Source organism: Talpa occidentalis, unplaced genomic scaffold (genome assembly GCF_014898055.3).
Source record: "Talpa occidentalis isolate TD23 unplaced genomic scaffold, MPIMG_talOcc4v2.1 talOcc4.11, whole genome shotgun sequence".
Classification (NCBI taxonomy): domain Eukaryota; kingdom Metazoa; phylum Chordata; class Mammalia; order Eulipotyphla; family Talpidae; genus Talpa; species Talpa occidentalis.
The window spans coordinates 76192522-76206087 of record NW_023601104.1 but is presented as its reverse complement, the minus strand read 5'-3'; the positions used below and the strand labels follow the sequence as shown (position 1 = coordinate 76206087).

Below are 13566 nucleotides of genomic sequence, written 5' to 3'. Positions count from 1 at the left end.
GGGTGCAGGCCCCAGCTGTGGGCTGAACCACTTCCAGAGAAGGCTGTGGGACCAAGAGGCTTCCTGTGACTCCCCAGTGTCCCCAGCTAACCAACATCTCCATCTTCTCACCACATGCTTCCCTGCCCACCCCCTTTTCCTGGCGCAGACACATTCTTTTGCCTGGCAAAAGGAACCTTGTTTCCATGGAAGCCTCATTAAATCTGCATCTTGCTCAGTTTGGGTTTGATCACGGCTGCCAGAAATATTTTTAGCCTGTGCCATTGTGTAATGAGATAGGGATGGGGGAGGAAGAGGGGCTAGTGTAGACAGAGAGAAGATTTACCAAAATAAAAAATGTAGGAAGGGAAGGCAAACCTTGGGAAGACAGGGTTTCACGAAGGGAGAAGGACAGGCACTCCTCTCGGTGGCTGTGGCTGCTGCTCCTGGTGATCTCCACCCCACTTGCCCTGACAGCTGTCCTGGTCACAGGGAGGGGAACTTCTGATCTCCCTTTCCTTGTGCTCAGTTGGCCCCAGCCAGAGTGTGACTTAAAGCGGGGGTGTGACTCACCAACCGTGCTGCTCAAGGGTTTCCCCTCTAGGGGATGGAAGAGAGGGAAGGAATAGCAGCGAGTGGAAGGCTGGTGCTCTGGGGGTCTGCAGAGTGATAGAGCAGGGGAGAGAGGGTGTCTCGACACATTGGAGGTTTATACCCAAAGATAGGACTTGATGGTTAGAAAGGGCATGCGGTGTGATTGGTACTGGATCCTGATACCAAGTTCATTCCTTGGCTGCTGAGGGTCTCAGAACTTTCCATACTGTGCTTCAGTATGTCCTCATCCTGCCCCTGCACTAGAGAACGCTCTTGATGCCTGGGTTGGCTGGTTGCGGTGGAGTTGTGGGAGTGTGTGTGTGTGCCCACGTGCACATACATGTGTCACAAACACCATGTAAAGAGCTAAAAGCCACACAGAGCTGACAAGGAATGCTTATTGAGCCTTACTGTGACCAGAGTGTCGCACCAAGAGCTAACCCATTTTTCCTCCCCCTAATTTCATAGACTTGACACTTAACCATTTCCATTCCACAGACAAGGAAACTGAGGCACAGAGAAATTGAGAAAATTACTCAAGGTCATCCTGCTGATTAGCAGTAGAGCCAGGTTTTGTGCCAACCTGAGCGGAGAATCTGCAGAAATCAGTAACATATCATTGGCCTCTCATACATTTTAAATGACTTTCTGTGCGCAGAACCATTTATAGTAACTTTGTATTGATGAGCCAAAAGCAGGCGGCAGATGTGCTGCTGGGATTTCATTCATCCTCAAAGAGGTGGGTTTTTTGTTTCAAAGGTTTTCTGAGGGCGGTATCCAAATTCATAAAAATCTTTACGATCAAGCTTTTCACAAGCTTCATTCTGAGTCTCCTGCTTGCCACTCTTCCCACATTTCCAGCTAACTTTTTATTGATTCATCTCTCTGAGCCCGTGTTGCTCCCCAACATTGCTGTTAAGACAGCACCCACCTTCACATTCTGAGATATTTGGGGGCTTTTCTGCTGGTCTGGTCCCACAGTCCTGCTTGGCCTTTCTCAGGACGGCATTTTATTTCTCAATTTTCTCCCTGATTGCTTCCCTGAGGACAGATCTGAGGGCTGTACTTGACCTTGGAAAACTGCCTCCCCTCTTTGCCCTCCGGTCTCTTTGGTTATCTTTTTTCAATCCTCCCCTCTTCAAGGCCTTAGTTTTCTCTGAAGTTACCAGCTTCCCTCCTCATTCCTCATAAAAGCAGCGTGGAGAAGATGAAACCAAAATCCATTTCCAGCCACTGCTTCGCCCCAAAATGCTTTCTCGGTTCTGTTTAGGACATGAAAATCACAGGGAAGATGTATTGAGGACTTATTTATTATACTACACGTTTCAGTCTTTACAATATTTCTACAAGCACCATAAACTCCTCTCACTTTTACGTTGCATAAACTGTATCATACAAAGATAGAACAACTTGTTCAAGTTTATGCAACTGGTAAGTGGTTAGAACAATCTGAAAAGCTGGATGGTCTGACTCTAGACCTGAGCTTTTATCACCAATCTGTGTTTTCTCCCACTTGGAAACATCCAAGGAATTGTTTGAGCCAGATCAGCTGCAATCTCTTGCATGATAAAGCAGAGACCAACGGTCCTGGAGTTGCACTGGCCTGTTTGTCCATTGTCAGGCTCGTGCAGCCATTGTCTCTAAAATTCAAGGATTTGTCCAGGTGCCATGACAGCTGGGCAGCACCAGGAATGACAGATGACTGTGATTTCATCAGCGATGTAGCCCATCTAAGGGCAAGGTAAGAAGAGCACACATATATCATTTTTGTCACTTTCTTTTGGTTGCGAGAAGCAGGAAGCTACTAAAGCTAGCTTATATTAAAGGAAAGGTTGAATTCGTGAAATATAAGGGTATCTTACAGGACTCAAGTTAGGGCAACAGACCTTCTGAGGTGCTAAAAACAGGACTGGGAAGTGGTCAGTGCTTCCCTCCCTTTTTTCTCTGGAACCCAATGGATTCTTACCTGCTTCTCTCTTCATCTATGCCTTATTTCTTGCCATCCCTTCAGACTGTGCCCTTGACTTGTGTGCGTGGAAAGCCTGCATCAACAGTCCTAGGTTACATAGCCTCGTTTCAGGCAGCCGTGGTAGCCTTAAAAACTTCACCTTCCAGGGAGAAAGCTTGGGTTCAGGGCTCAGCAAGGAAAGGGGGAAAATACAGGACTGCGAGGCCCATGGGCAACGGGGGCAAGTTAGGAAACTGTTGTCATGGTCCACGTGATGATTTAAAGGGTCAAGGCAGAGTATTGTCACAACCTTTTTGCAGATGGAGAAACTGAGGCACAGAACAGTCCTCTCTGTAGATCCAGGTCTCTGGCCTTTGTGTCAGAGATGCGGTATCTGGTCCCCACAGGAAGCATTTGGTTCTCTATTTTGTCCCACAGCCCTCCAGGCAGCTCTGTCTGGCTAGGGGGTTCTGGGATAGATTCAGTTGAAGAACCCCTCTTAGGATAGACTCAGTTGAAGAACCCCAGAAAGAAGCATTCAAAGCAAAGTTCTGGAAATGTCAGGCTGTGGAATAAGGACACCTGGGACTCGGGACTAGCTCTTCGTTCATCTCTTGCAGTGCCCTGATTTTGCTAATACCTTGTGTTCCTGGATTTGATGTTCTTTCTGGCAGGCAACAGACCCTCATAAACCTCGCCACGACCCCATGAGACAAGTGTTTTCAAACCCATATTACAGATGAGCCAGGTGGGGCCCTGAGCGCACAGGCAGCTGATGAAGTTCTCTGCCATTAATGGAGACTCAGAGTCTAAATGAATTTGCAATGGGGGGCGGCTGGAGATAGCCATCGAGAGCAGCTCTGCCTTTCACTCTCCCAGCCCAAGCTTTTATTGAAGATATGAACAAAGGAACAAGAAAATAGCTCACAATTGTGTTTTTGCTTATACAGATTAATAAGTTACTGCTAAAAACAAGTTTTCCTGGTTAGTAGGGAACATGCGCAGAAGCCGGCATGTCCTCAGAGAACAAGAATCAATTCTGGGAAGAAGTTCTGTTTGCAGAACTTCTAGCATCCTGGAGCTCTGTATGCAGAGTAAACAGGTATTCTCCAAAAACTCCAGCTCCTTGTAGGGCAGCAGGCTCCCAACAGGGCGGGCAGCCAGGTCAACGTGACACGGCTGCGTCGGGATGTGGACACGACATGGACACAGCGCTGACTCTCAGAACCTGGGCTCTGCTTCATTTCCTCACCCGTCAGATGGGATTGATAATGCCCATCTCACTTGGATATTGTAGGGGAAACAGATAAAAGAGGAGAAACTGATGTGAAAACACGAGCAGCCCGTGCAGATGGGGATTATTTTTGTTGCTGTCTCACACTGCCAGCTCCGGGAGGGGTGGGGGTGTCAAGCTGTACCCAGCTGGCAGCAACTCCCGCCGACAGCAGGGGGGCCAGTCTGTCTTCATCCTGAGCCAGGCTAACAAAGTGAGCCCCAGTGCCCCCCTACATCCCCATGCCTGGGAAGGGGTGTAGCTCCTGCTGTGTCCTCCCTTGTTGCCAGGGGGCTGCAGAACCTAGAATTTGGGTCTTAGCAGGTTGAGGCAACAAGGAGATAAAATTTTTCTCCAAAAAATTTGTATTTGAAGTATTTTTATTTATGCCTTCAGGTCGGCATGCAAGTTGCTGCTAGCAGAGTTAGATTTCCCAACAGCAGGGGGTCTGTGTCATTGGAGGATGGGATAGGAAATGTCAGTTCCTGAGCACCTGCTGTATACCGGGCAGCCACGTGACTATGGCCATCCTTGCAGTGCGGTACAGGCTTTGCAGTTCCCGTTATACAGACTGTGTTGCATGTGCTCGTTGCCACAGTGGTTTCAGGGCTGGAATTTGAACCCAGGTCTCCAAAGCCTCTGAATTTCTATTCCTGCCTTCTGTCTAGTGGAGATAATGGAGTTTCAGAGACCTCCCTTTCCATCAAGCAGACTGAGAAACTACTGGAACTTACTATGTAAAGGTCAGCAAGGAAGGAAGCAGAGTTAGAACTGGATGGGGCGTCCAGGCCAGCCCACACCACCTGGCCAGCTGTCATTACTGTATCTTGGACAGGGCTGGCTGTGTTTTTCCTGGACATTGCACACATGAGTGGGATCCTGGGAAGGAACAATCTGTTTGGTTTCACTGATGTTCTGCCTAGCTCGTCAGCTACGGCAGCTACCTGGGGCATGTTCCAGGGGGCGGACAGCTAGGGAGGAGACTCAGGATATGTTCATGGCCAAAGGCTAAGTTAAGAGACGTTCTTAGCAGCTGCAGAGTGGGCAGTGTCTCCAAGCGTTGTTTGACAATGGAGCCAAGAGAGGAAGCAAGCGAGCAAATGTTGAGCTTGGGAAGACTCACCTCCTCTCCTTGATGAAGGTCTAATAGGCCTGCTCTCGAAGCAGTGTCCCTGCCTTAGGCCATGTGTTTATTAAAGCAGAACTGTCAGCCCTGCAGTGGCTTCTGTGTTCAGAGAAGCCCTGATGTGATTCCCCTAGATAGGATTTGACAGCAACAAAGTGCCGCCATATGTGTTTTCTCATCTCATCTTCTCAATGGCCCTGTGAGTTATGTAAGGCAAATCTCTCCACCTGGTGAGCTAGGAAAGCAAGGCCCAGAGAAGTTAAGTAACTCTTCCAGAGACACAAAGCATGTCTGTCTCGGCTGTCAATGGTCTGTGCACCATGCAGAGAGAAAATCAACCAGGAAGCCCATCATTGAGTATGTCTGCATGCTGTAGTCTCCCTCATTTTCCTTTCAGTTCTTCTACCTTAGAAGAACTAATTACTCTTGATTAGACAAAAAATAATTAGCTAACACCTGTGAAGGAAGGTTGATTAAACTCCAACAGAACAAACTCAGACCCAAATAGATGGTCAGCGTGTGTGTGGAATCACCACTTTACCCTACAGCCCCCCAGACACCTGTTTTAGTGTGACATGTTTTCACTCTCGCCTTAGTCCCCAATTCCACAATGCAACAAACACAATTTCAGGCTTTGAACTAACAATGGCTAAGCTGTGGAACCCCTAATGAATGCCAAATTCTGAGTCAGCAACTGGCTAGAAACCTGAGGGAGGTGGTCAGTATCATTTTGCTTGTCTTTTGCAAAAGTTGAGTTTGCAGAGATTCAATTAGCACTCACTTTGGAGGAAAGGGGATTCATTGAGTCACATACACAAGAATTCAGATGCCTCCAAGATTCTTTCTTCCTCCTTTCATGCTGGCTTTCTTCTCTCTCACTGGCTCCCTTTCCAACCTGGGACATAGCTGCAACCAACAATCAGACTCCCATCTTTAGCTTAAATATTGGAATTACACTGTCCCTCCTGTGTCAGAGACCACTTAGATCATTCTTTCTGCCAGGGAGGAAGTTTATGTAAGAAGATGGCAGCTCCCATTTGAACCAGATGATTCGAATTAGAGGAATAAACATATCACAAAGCAGAGGGGTGAAGGAAGTGGGTGACGCTCAAGGTGATAAATAATATCCAGTCCCTGCCATAGGGAGCTCCCATTTAGTTGGGAGTGTGGGCACAGGCATGTTGGTCAGCACCTGTAATGGGGTGCCATAGCTCTAGGACTGAAGGATCTCCAGAGTCAGAAGAGGGGCATCTATGTGGATCTGGATTGGCATCAGGAAAGCCTTACCTGGGAGCTGAGGGCACTTGGTCATCCACATAGACCAGGGAGGATCACCCACATCAAAGGTCCAAAAGAGAGTGAGCACCTGGGGAAGGCAAGTAGCTCAATGTCCTTGGACGCCAAGGTACAGGAGGGTGGGGGAAGGGCAGTGATATGTCCCTGATGTTAAGAATAGAAAAATAAAAGTTCTTCGAAAATATTTGTGAAGGTAGGATCTTTTTTTTTAATTTTATTTTTATATTCCCCATACAATTGCAACCCCCTTATTTTGACCCCAATCCCACCTTTCCCCACCCCCCCCCCATAGTATGTCTCTGGTTCATAATTGTTTGTTGATTTTGATTTTTTCTTTCTTACAGTTATTCTTTTTCCTGGTCCCTTATTTAGGTTTTCTAGGTTCCTGCTATGAGTGAGACCATCCGGTATTTTTCTTTTTCTTTCTGGCTTATTGCGCTGAACATGATCACTTCCAGCTCCATCCATGTTGCTGTGTTTATCTTTTTTGAATGCTGTGTTGCATGTGTTTATCTTTTTTGAATGCTGAGTAATATTCCATGGTGTGTATGTACCACATCTTCTTGATCCAGTCATCTATTTTTGGGCATTTGGGTTGTTTCCAAAGCTTAGCTATTGTAAATAGTGCTGCTATAAACATAGGGGTGCAGGTGCCCTTTGGAATTAATGTTTCTGTGTCCTTTGGGTAAATACCTAGGAGTGGAATTGCTGGATCATATGGAAGCTCTATGTTTAGTAGGTCCAGAAATCTCCACACAGCTCTCCATAGTGGTTGGACCAGTTTGCACTCCCATCAACAGTGCAGGAGAGTTCCTTTTTCTCCACATCCTCGCCAACATTTGTTGTTGCTAGTTTTTTTAATATGTGCCATTCTCACTGGTGTGAGATGGTATCTCATTGTAGTTTTGATTTGCATTTCCCTGATTGCAAGTGATGTTGATCTTTTTTACATATGCCTGTTGGCCATCTGTATTTCCTCTTTGGAGAAGTTTCTTTTTAGCTCTTCTGCCCATTTTTTGACTGGATTATTTTCTCTGTTTTTGTTGAGTCTCATCAGCTCTTTGTAGATTTTTGTGATCAGTCCTTTATCATTAGTGTTGTGTGCAAAAATATTCTCCCAGTCGGTGGGGTTTCTTTTTGTTTTGGTTATTGTCTCTTTTGCTGTGCAGAAGCTCTTTAATTTGATGTAGTCCCAGCTGTTTATCTTTGCCTTGTGAAGGTAGGATCTTGAGGACACTGAAAGGATTTGATTAGAATGGAATCAAAGAACAATCCACAAAGTATACGGGCTGGGAGGTGATGGATAGCAAGTAAGATGGTGAGAAATATTGACTTGAAAACTGTAACATGATGATATTTTAGCAGATTTGTCTTTGGAAAGAGAGAGAAAATTAAACTTGCAATGGCCCAGTAACTAATGAGCTTCCCTGTATATATGAAGTCTTTGTAAATGCAGTAATGAGGCGGATGGTGAGATAGGCAAATTAGGTCACGGAGAAAATTGTAATTAGTACTTACAAAGTTGGTGTGTCCTTCAGGTCAAGCTTTTAAACACAATTTTGGAAAATGAAAGGTCAGCAGTGTTTGAAAAACAAATTGAGGGAGGGAGATTATGTTGCCTGAAGTTAAAAAGGAACAGAAGAGCTGGTGACTCAAGTGATCAGAAGCTGCCCCTTAGGATCCAAGGTGGGTGGCGAGTGGCTCTGAAACCAGGTATGTGCAAAGTGCTACGGAATGAGAATGATTGGGTGTTCAAAAGACTGGACCCGATACAGGACGATTGGGCTCCGGCTTTAAGAAAATAAATGAGACCTAGTAAAGATGAGTGGAAGTCAAGAAAGGACAAGATATTAGAGAAAGTGAGGGAGTTGGGCTTTGCAGAAGGACGGGAGGAGAGGCAAAAAGAGCAATGCTTTCAACACAGGAGCCTACTCTCCTACTCTCCTCTTGCTAAAGAACAGGTTTGTTTTAGCTGAAATGACTGTTAGATAAATTTTGTTTAAAAGAAGGAGTGATTTTGTATTGACTCCCTTCATAAAATCAGAGCTCTGTTGTCAGAAAATAAAACCTCATAATCGAATGAGTAGCAAACTTGATATCCTGCAGAAGGGGAGATGGCAGCCCCCTCAATGCCATGCTGGGCCTGATCGTGCAAGAGCCATGCATCTCCTGCTGGGAGTTGTGGCTACTGCCCAGCAGTTCACATTTGTGTCTTGGTGTTTTCTGCACATTCTGAGGTTACTGAAATCCCTCACCCATCAACAGTTGATCTTGAGCTCTCAGTCTAGGGGTCATTAACCTGCAACCCAGGGACCTTTAAGGGATCAACAATTTGTTTCATAGGGTCAATGAACCTCCTGAAATACATGCAAAATATCATGTGTCAGAGTATATAGTTTCTGGTAAGACGCAACTGAATTATCAGAGCATTTTGTGATCTCCAGCCCCCAAAAGGCTAAGAGCCATTCCCTAGAACAAAGAGTTTTTGCTATACTTAGAGTCTCCAGATTTGACCAGTGTAGCTCATCCAACTGGGATGCAGTTTCACACATCAACAGCCTGCCTACCTCCAGCTGTACAAATTCATCAAGGACCTATTGTGTAACTCTATAAGAATCAGAAATTTAGTACATTGAATTTTTATTTAAAACGAGGATCATGTATATATATATAAAACACACACAAAGTTTTTCTGAAAGCCAAAGAGTCTGCCCTTGGCAGGAAAGAACATTATCAGATTCATGAGGTGTCCTTGTATTTATATTTTAACCCTGGAAAAACTGTGATATCACTAAATAAAACTTTTATTCTTCAGTTGGGAAAATGTTGGCTGAATTTGACTTCTAGGGCTAACTAACATGAAGTCTTTGTGAAATGCTAGTGCACTGTACTTTCCTCCACGAGCAGGACCACACTTTTTCAGTGGTCAAGTAGGCATAAACATGTGACCACATTGGGCCTCCCTGGTGGTGCAGGGGTTGAGTCTCAGCACTGTGAAGCTCTCAGCAGCCACTGCAGCATGAGTTCGATCACCAACCTCTCCTGTCTCACCTGCTGCTCCCCTCAGCAGTGTATTTCAGTAGATCTGCCTGTTCTGCTCCCCAGTCTGTCTCTGGTGAATCCTGTCACATACACACACCCCCCACCTTTCTGGCCTAGACCCCTGTTCTTGTATGCATAAATAACTAAAATAAATCTTTTAAAAAATAAAGATGAGAAAGCAAGGGAATAAGGGGCAAAGATTGTGGAATAATCATCTTGGGGGTCACTAACATCATCCAGAACACTGGTGGGCTGACTGTGAGCCAAGCACCTAAGTCTTCAATGTTGAAGCAAGTGACTCAGATGTCAACGGCTGGCAGGAAGCAGCAGGAGAGGGCTTTATAGCCTGCTGGAAAGCCTATTCACCTTGAGAAGGACAGAATGATCCTTGACTTATACAAATCTGAGAGACTGTGCTTCTTGGTCAACTTGGGAAAGAAGCAGCAGTATTCATAGGGGCTGGTGGGCACTGACTTCCCCAGACAACCTGCCTAGATGGATTCTACTTCCAAGGGACTCCTATCTAGATGAGGGGCTTGTTGTTAGAATGTCACCAACTAGATATACATGTCATAATTACCGGTCCTCAAACCTTTCTGCTCTGGGTCACACAGGCCTACCCATTGTCTGTTGAACACACATCATGCTTTCCCCTTTCAATGCCACACTGTCTGTGACCTTCTGCTTTCTTCACCTCATCGACTGTGGCCATATGCATACTTAGTGACCAGCTCCATTTTGCTCTCCCAAGGCCCCTTGTAATGCCTTCCACATGATCATTCTGTCCCTGACTGCAGGCTTTCAGTAGCTCCAGTGCTGTACCTGCTAGACGCTATCTACCAGGCACGATGCCAAGCACAAACCTCTTGGCAGACAGACAACCTAACTTACACTTAGTCAGTTTTCAGTACATTTTCTAGCATGAGTAGAGGCACCAAGAATATTTGAAATATTAGTTAATTTCCTACTTGGAAACTACATGGGCTACAGAGTTCTGGCCCACAAGCTTGCTTTATAAGGTAAGCATAGAGCTCAGATTCCATAAGGTAAAAGCATATGAGATGGTGCTGATTTTTTTTCCCTTTTGGCTCTTATAACAATTGTTTAGAATTTGTTTGATTTGCCTAAGAGTTGAAATCATGACTGGCAGCTCAAGTGATTTTTCTTTACATCCAGAAAACAGAGTTGAGTGTTAGAAAGTAACTACTTAAGACAGGAAGAAGATGAGTAGTTGTTCTGACATTGGTTAGAACATCCAGAGATGGGATGATGCTGAATTATTTTTCTGTTTGGGTAACTGTGATAATTTTAAAAACATGTTGAATGACTGGAAATCATTAAGAATTTGTGTTTCCTTGAGTAATTGTCAAGGATGGGTGAGGCCTGAGCTGTAGACAGTGGTACCTGGGGAAGTGACATCAGCAGCAGCCTCCAGGCTCTATTTGGTCAGCAGCTTTGGAACATGGGGTTCATATACTGATACCCCCATTCTCTTTTTTTTTTTTTTAAATAATAAATTTTATTTTTATGTTCCCCCATACAATTGCAAACGCCCCATTCTGACCCCAATCCTTCCCCTCCTGGCCCCACCCCCCAAAAAGTGTCTCTGGTTCATAGTTTTTTGTTGATTTTGATTTTCACTTTCTTATATTCATTTTCCTGGTCCCTTATTTAAGTTTTCTAGATTCCTGCTATGAGTGAGACCATCCGGTATTTTTCTTTTTCTTTTTGGCTTATTTCGCTGAGCATAATCCCTTCCAGCACCATCCATGTTGCTGCAAATTGCATGTGTTTATCTTTTTTGAATGCTGAGTAATATTCCATGGTATATATGTACCACATCTTCTTGATCCAGTCATCTATTTTTGGGCATTTGGGCTGTTTCCAAAGCTTAGCTATTGTAAACAGTGCTGCTATAAACATAGGGGTGCAGGTGTTCTTTGGAATTGATGTTTCTGTGTCCTTTGGGTAAATACCTAGGAGTGGAATTGCTGGATCATATGGAAGCTCTATGTTTAGTAGGTCCAGAAATCTCCACACAGCTCTCCATAGTGGTTGGACCAGTTTGCACTCCCACCAACAGTGCAGAAGAGTTCCTTTTTCTCCACACCCTCGCCAACATTTGTTGTTGCTAGTTTTTTTAATATGTGCCATTCTCACTGGTGTGAGATGGTATCTCATGGTAGTTTTGATTTGCATTTCCCTGATTACAAGTGATGTTGAACATTTTTTCATATGTCTGTTGGCCATTTGCATTTCCTCTTCAGGGAAGTTTCTTTTTAGCTCTTCTGCCCATTTTTTGACTGGATTATTTTCTTTGTTGTTGCTGAGTCTCATCAGCTCTTTGCAGATTTTTGTGATCAGTCCTTTATCATTAGTGTTGGGTGCAAAAATGTTCTCCCAGTTGGTGGGGTTTCTCTTTGTTTTTGTTATTGTCTCTTTTGCTGTGCAGAAGCTCTTTAATTTGATGTAGTCCCAGCTGTTGATCTTTGCCTTCACTATCACTGCTTTGGGTGATGTGTCTGTAAAGATGTCTTTGATGTGCAAATCCCGTAGTGTTTCGCCTATATTTCCTTCTATGTATTTTATGGTTTCAGGTCTTATGTCTAGTTCTTTAATCCATTTTGAGTTGATTTTTGTATATGGTGTGAGGTAGTGGTCAAGCTTCATTCTTTTGCATGTAGCGACCCAGTTTTCCCAGCACCATTTATTGAACAAACTTTCTTTGCTCCAATGCATAGTCTTTGTTCCTTTGTCAAAGATTAGTTGACCATAAATCTGTGGGTTTATTTCTGGGTTTTCTATTCGATTCCATTGGTCTGTATGTCTGTTCTTGTTCCAATACCGTGTAGTTTTGATGATTATGGCTTTGTAGTATAGTTTGAAGTCTGGGAGTGTGATGCCTCCATTTCCTTCTTTTTTTTTCAGTAGAGCTTTGGCTATTCGGGGTTTTTGGTGATTCCATATGAATTTCATCAATAATTGTTCTATTTCTTTGAAGAATGACATTGAAATTTTGATTGGAATAGCATTGAATCTGTATATTGCTTTTGGTAGGATGGCCATTTTAATAATGTTTATTCTTCCAATCCATGAGCAGGGGATGTCTTTCCATTTCTTTGTGTCTTCTTCTATTTCTTTTAACAGTGTTTTATAGTTTTCTTTGTATAGGTCCTTTACCTCTTTTGTTAGATTTATTCCCAAATATTTGATTTTTTTTGTTTCGATAATAAAAGGGATGGTTTTTTTTGATTTCTTCTTCTTCAGATTTGTTGTTTGTGTATAGGAAGGCTACTGACTTTTGCGTGTTGATTTTGTATCCTGCCACTTTACTGAATTGATTGATGAGTTGAATTAGTTTTTCTGTGGAGATTTTGGGGTTCTCTATGTATATTATCCTATCATCTGCAAATAGTGATAGTTTGACTTCTTCTTTTCCTATTTGGATTCCTTGGATGCCTTTCTCTTGTCTTATTGCTCTGGCTAGGACTTCCAGTATTATATTGAAAAGCAGTGGTGAGAGTGGACATCCTTGTCTTGTTCCAGATCTTAATGGAATTGCTTTCAGCTTTTCACCATTGAGAATGATACTGGCTGTTGGCTTGTCATAGATGGCCTTTATGATGTTGAGGTATGTTCCTTGTATCCCAAGAATTTCAAGGGCTTTTATCATGAATGGGTGTTGCACTTTGTCAAAAGCTTTCTCAGCATCTATTGATATTATCATATGGTTTTTGTATTTCTTTTTGTTGATGTGTTGGATAACGTTGATTGATTTTCGGATGTTAAACCATCCTTGTGTCCCTGGAATGAATCCAACTTGGTCGTGGTGAATTATCTTATGGATACATTGTTGGATTCTGATAGCTAAAATTTTATTGAGGATTTTTGCATCAGTGTTCATTAGGGAGATTGGCCTGTAGTTTTCCTTTTTTGTGTTGTCCTTATTCGGTTTTGGTATTAGTGTAATATTGGCTTCATAGAACGTGTTTGGTATTGTCCCTTCCTTCTCAATTTTTTGGAAGAGTTTGTGAAGGATAGGCACTAATTCGTCTCTGAATGTTTGGTAGAATTCATTTGTAAATCCATCAGGTCCTGGGCTTTTGTTTTTGGGGAGGTTTTTGATTACCATTTCAATTTCGCTGCTTGTAATTGGTCTGTTTAGGTGTTCTATTTCTTCTTTATCTAGCTTTGGGTGATTGTAGAGTTGTAGGAATTTGTCCATTTCCTCTAGATTGTTGAACTTGTTTCCATATAACTGTTCATAGTAGTTACTGATTATTCTTTTGATTTCTGCTGTGTCCGTTG

The 13566-nt window shown here is 43.6% G+C and overlaps 1 protein-coding gene across 7 annotated transcripts in view; it reads left to right on the top strand.

The window, feature by feature from the left end:
- The window catches only part of SLC8A3 (solute carrier family 8 member A3), a 153139-nt gene that overhangs the window by 101896 nt on the left and 37677 nt on the right, over window positions 1-13566 (top strand). Inside the window, exon 1 of one of the 7 annotated variants that reach the window (XM_037503599.2) lies at window positions 2159-2314. The exons of the other annotated variants lie outside the window; for them this stretch is intronic. Within the exon in view, the coding sequence (XP_037359496.1) occupies window positions 2265-2314 (50 nt within the window). The 5' untranslated portion in view covers window positions 2159-2264. Of the gene's footprint in view, window positions 1-2158; window positions 2315-13566 lie in introns of those variants that run through there. 7 annotated transcript variants of the gene reach the window in all.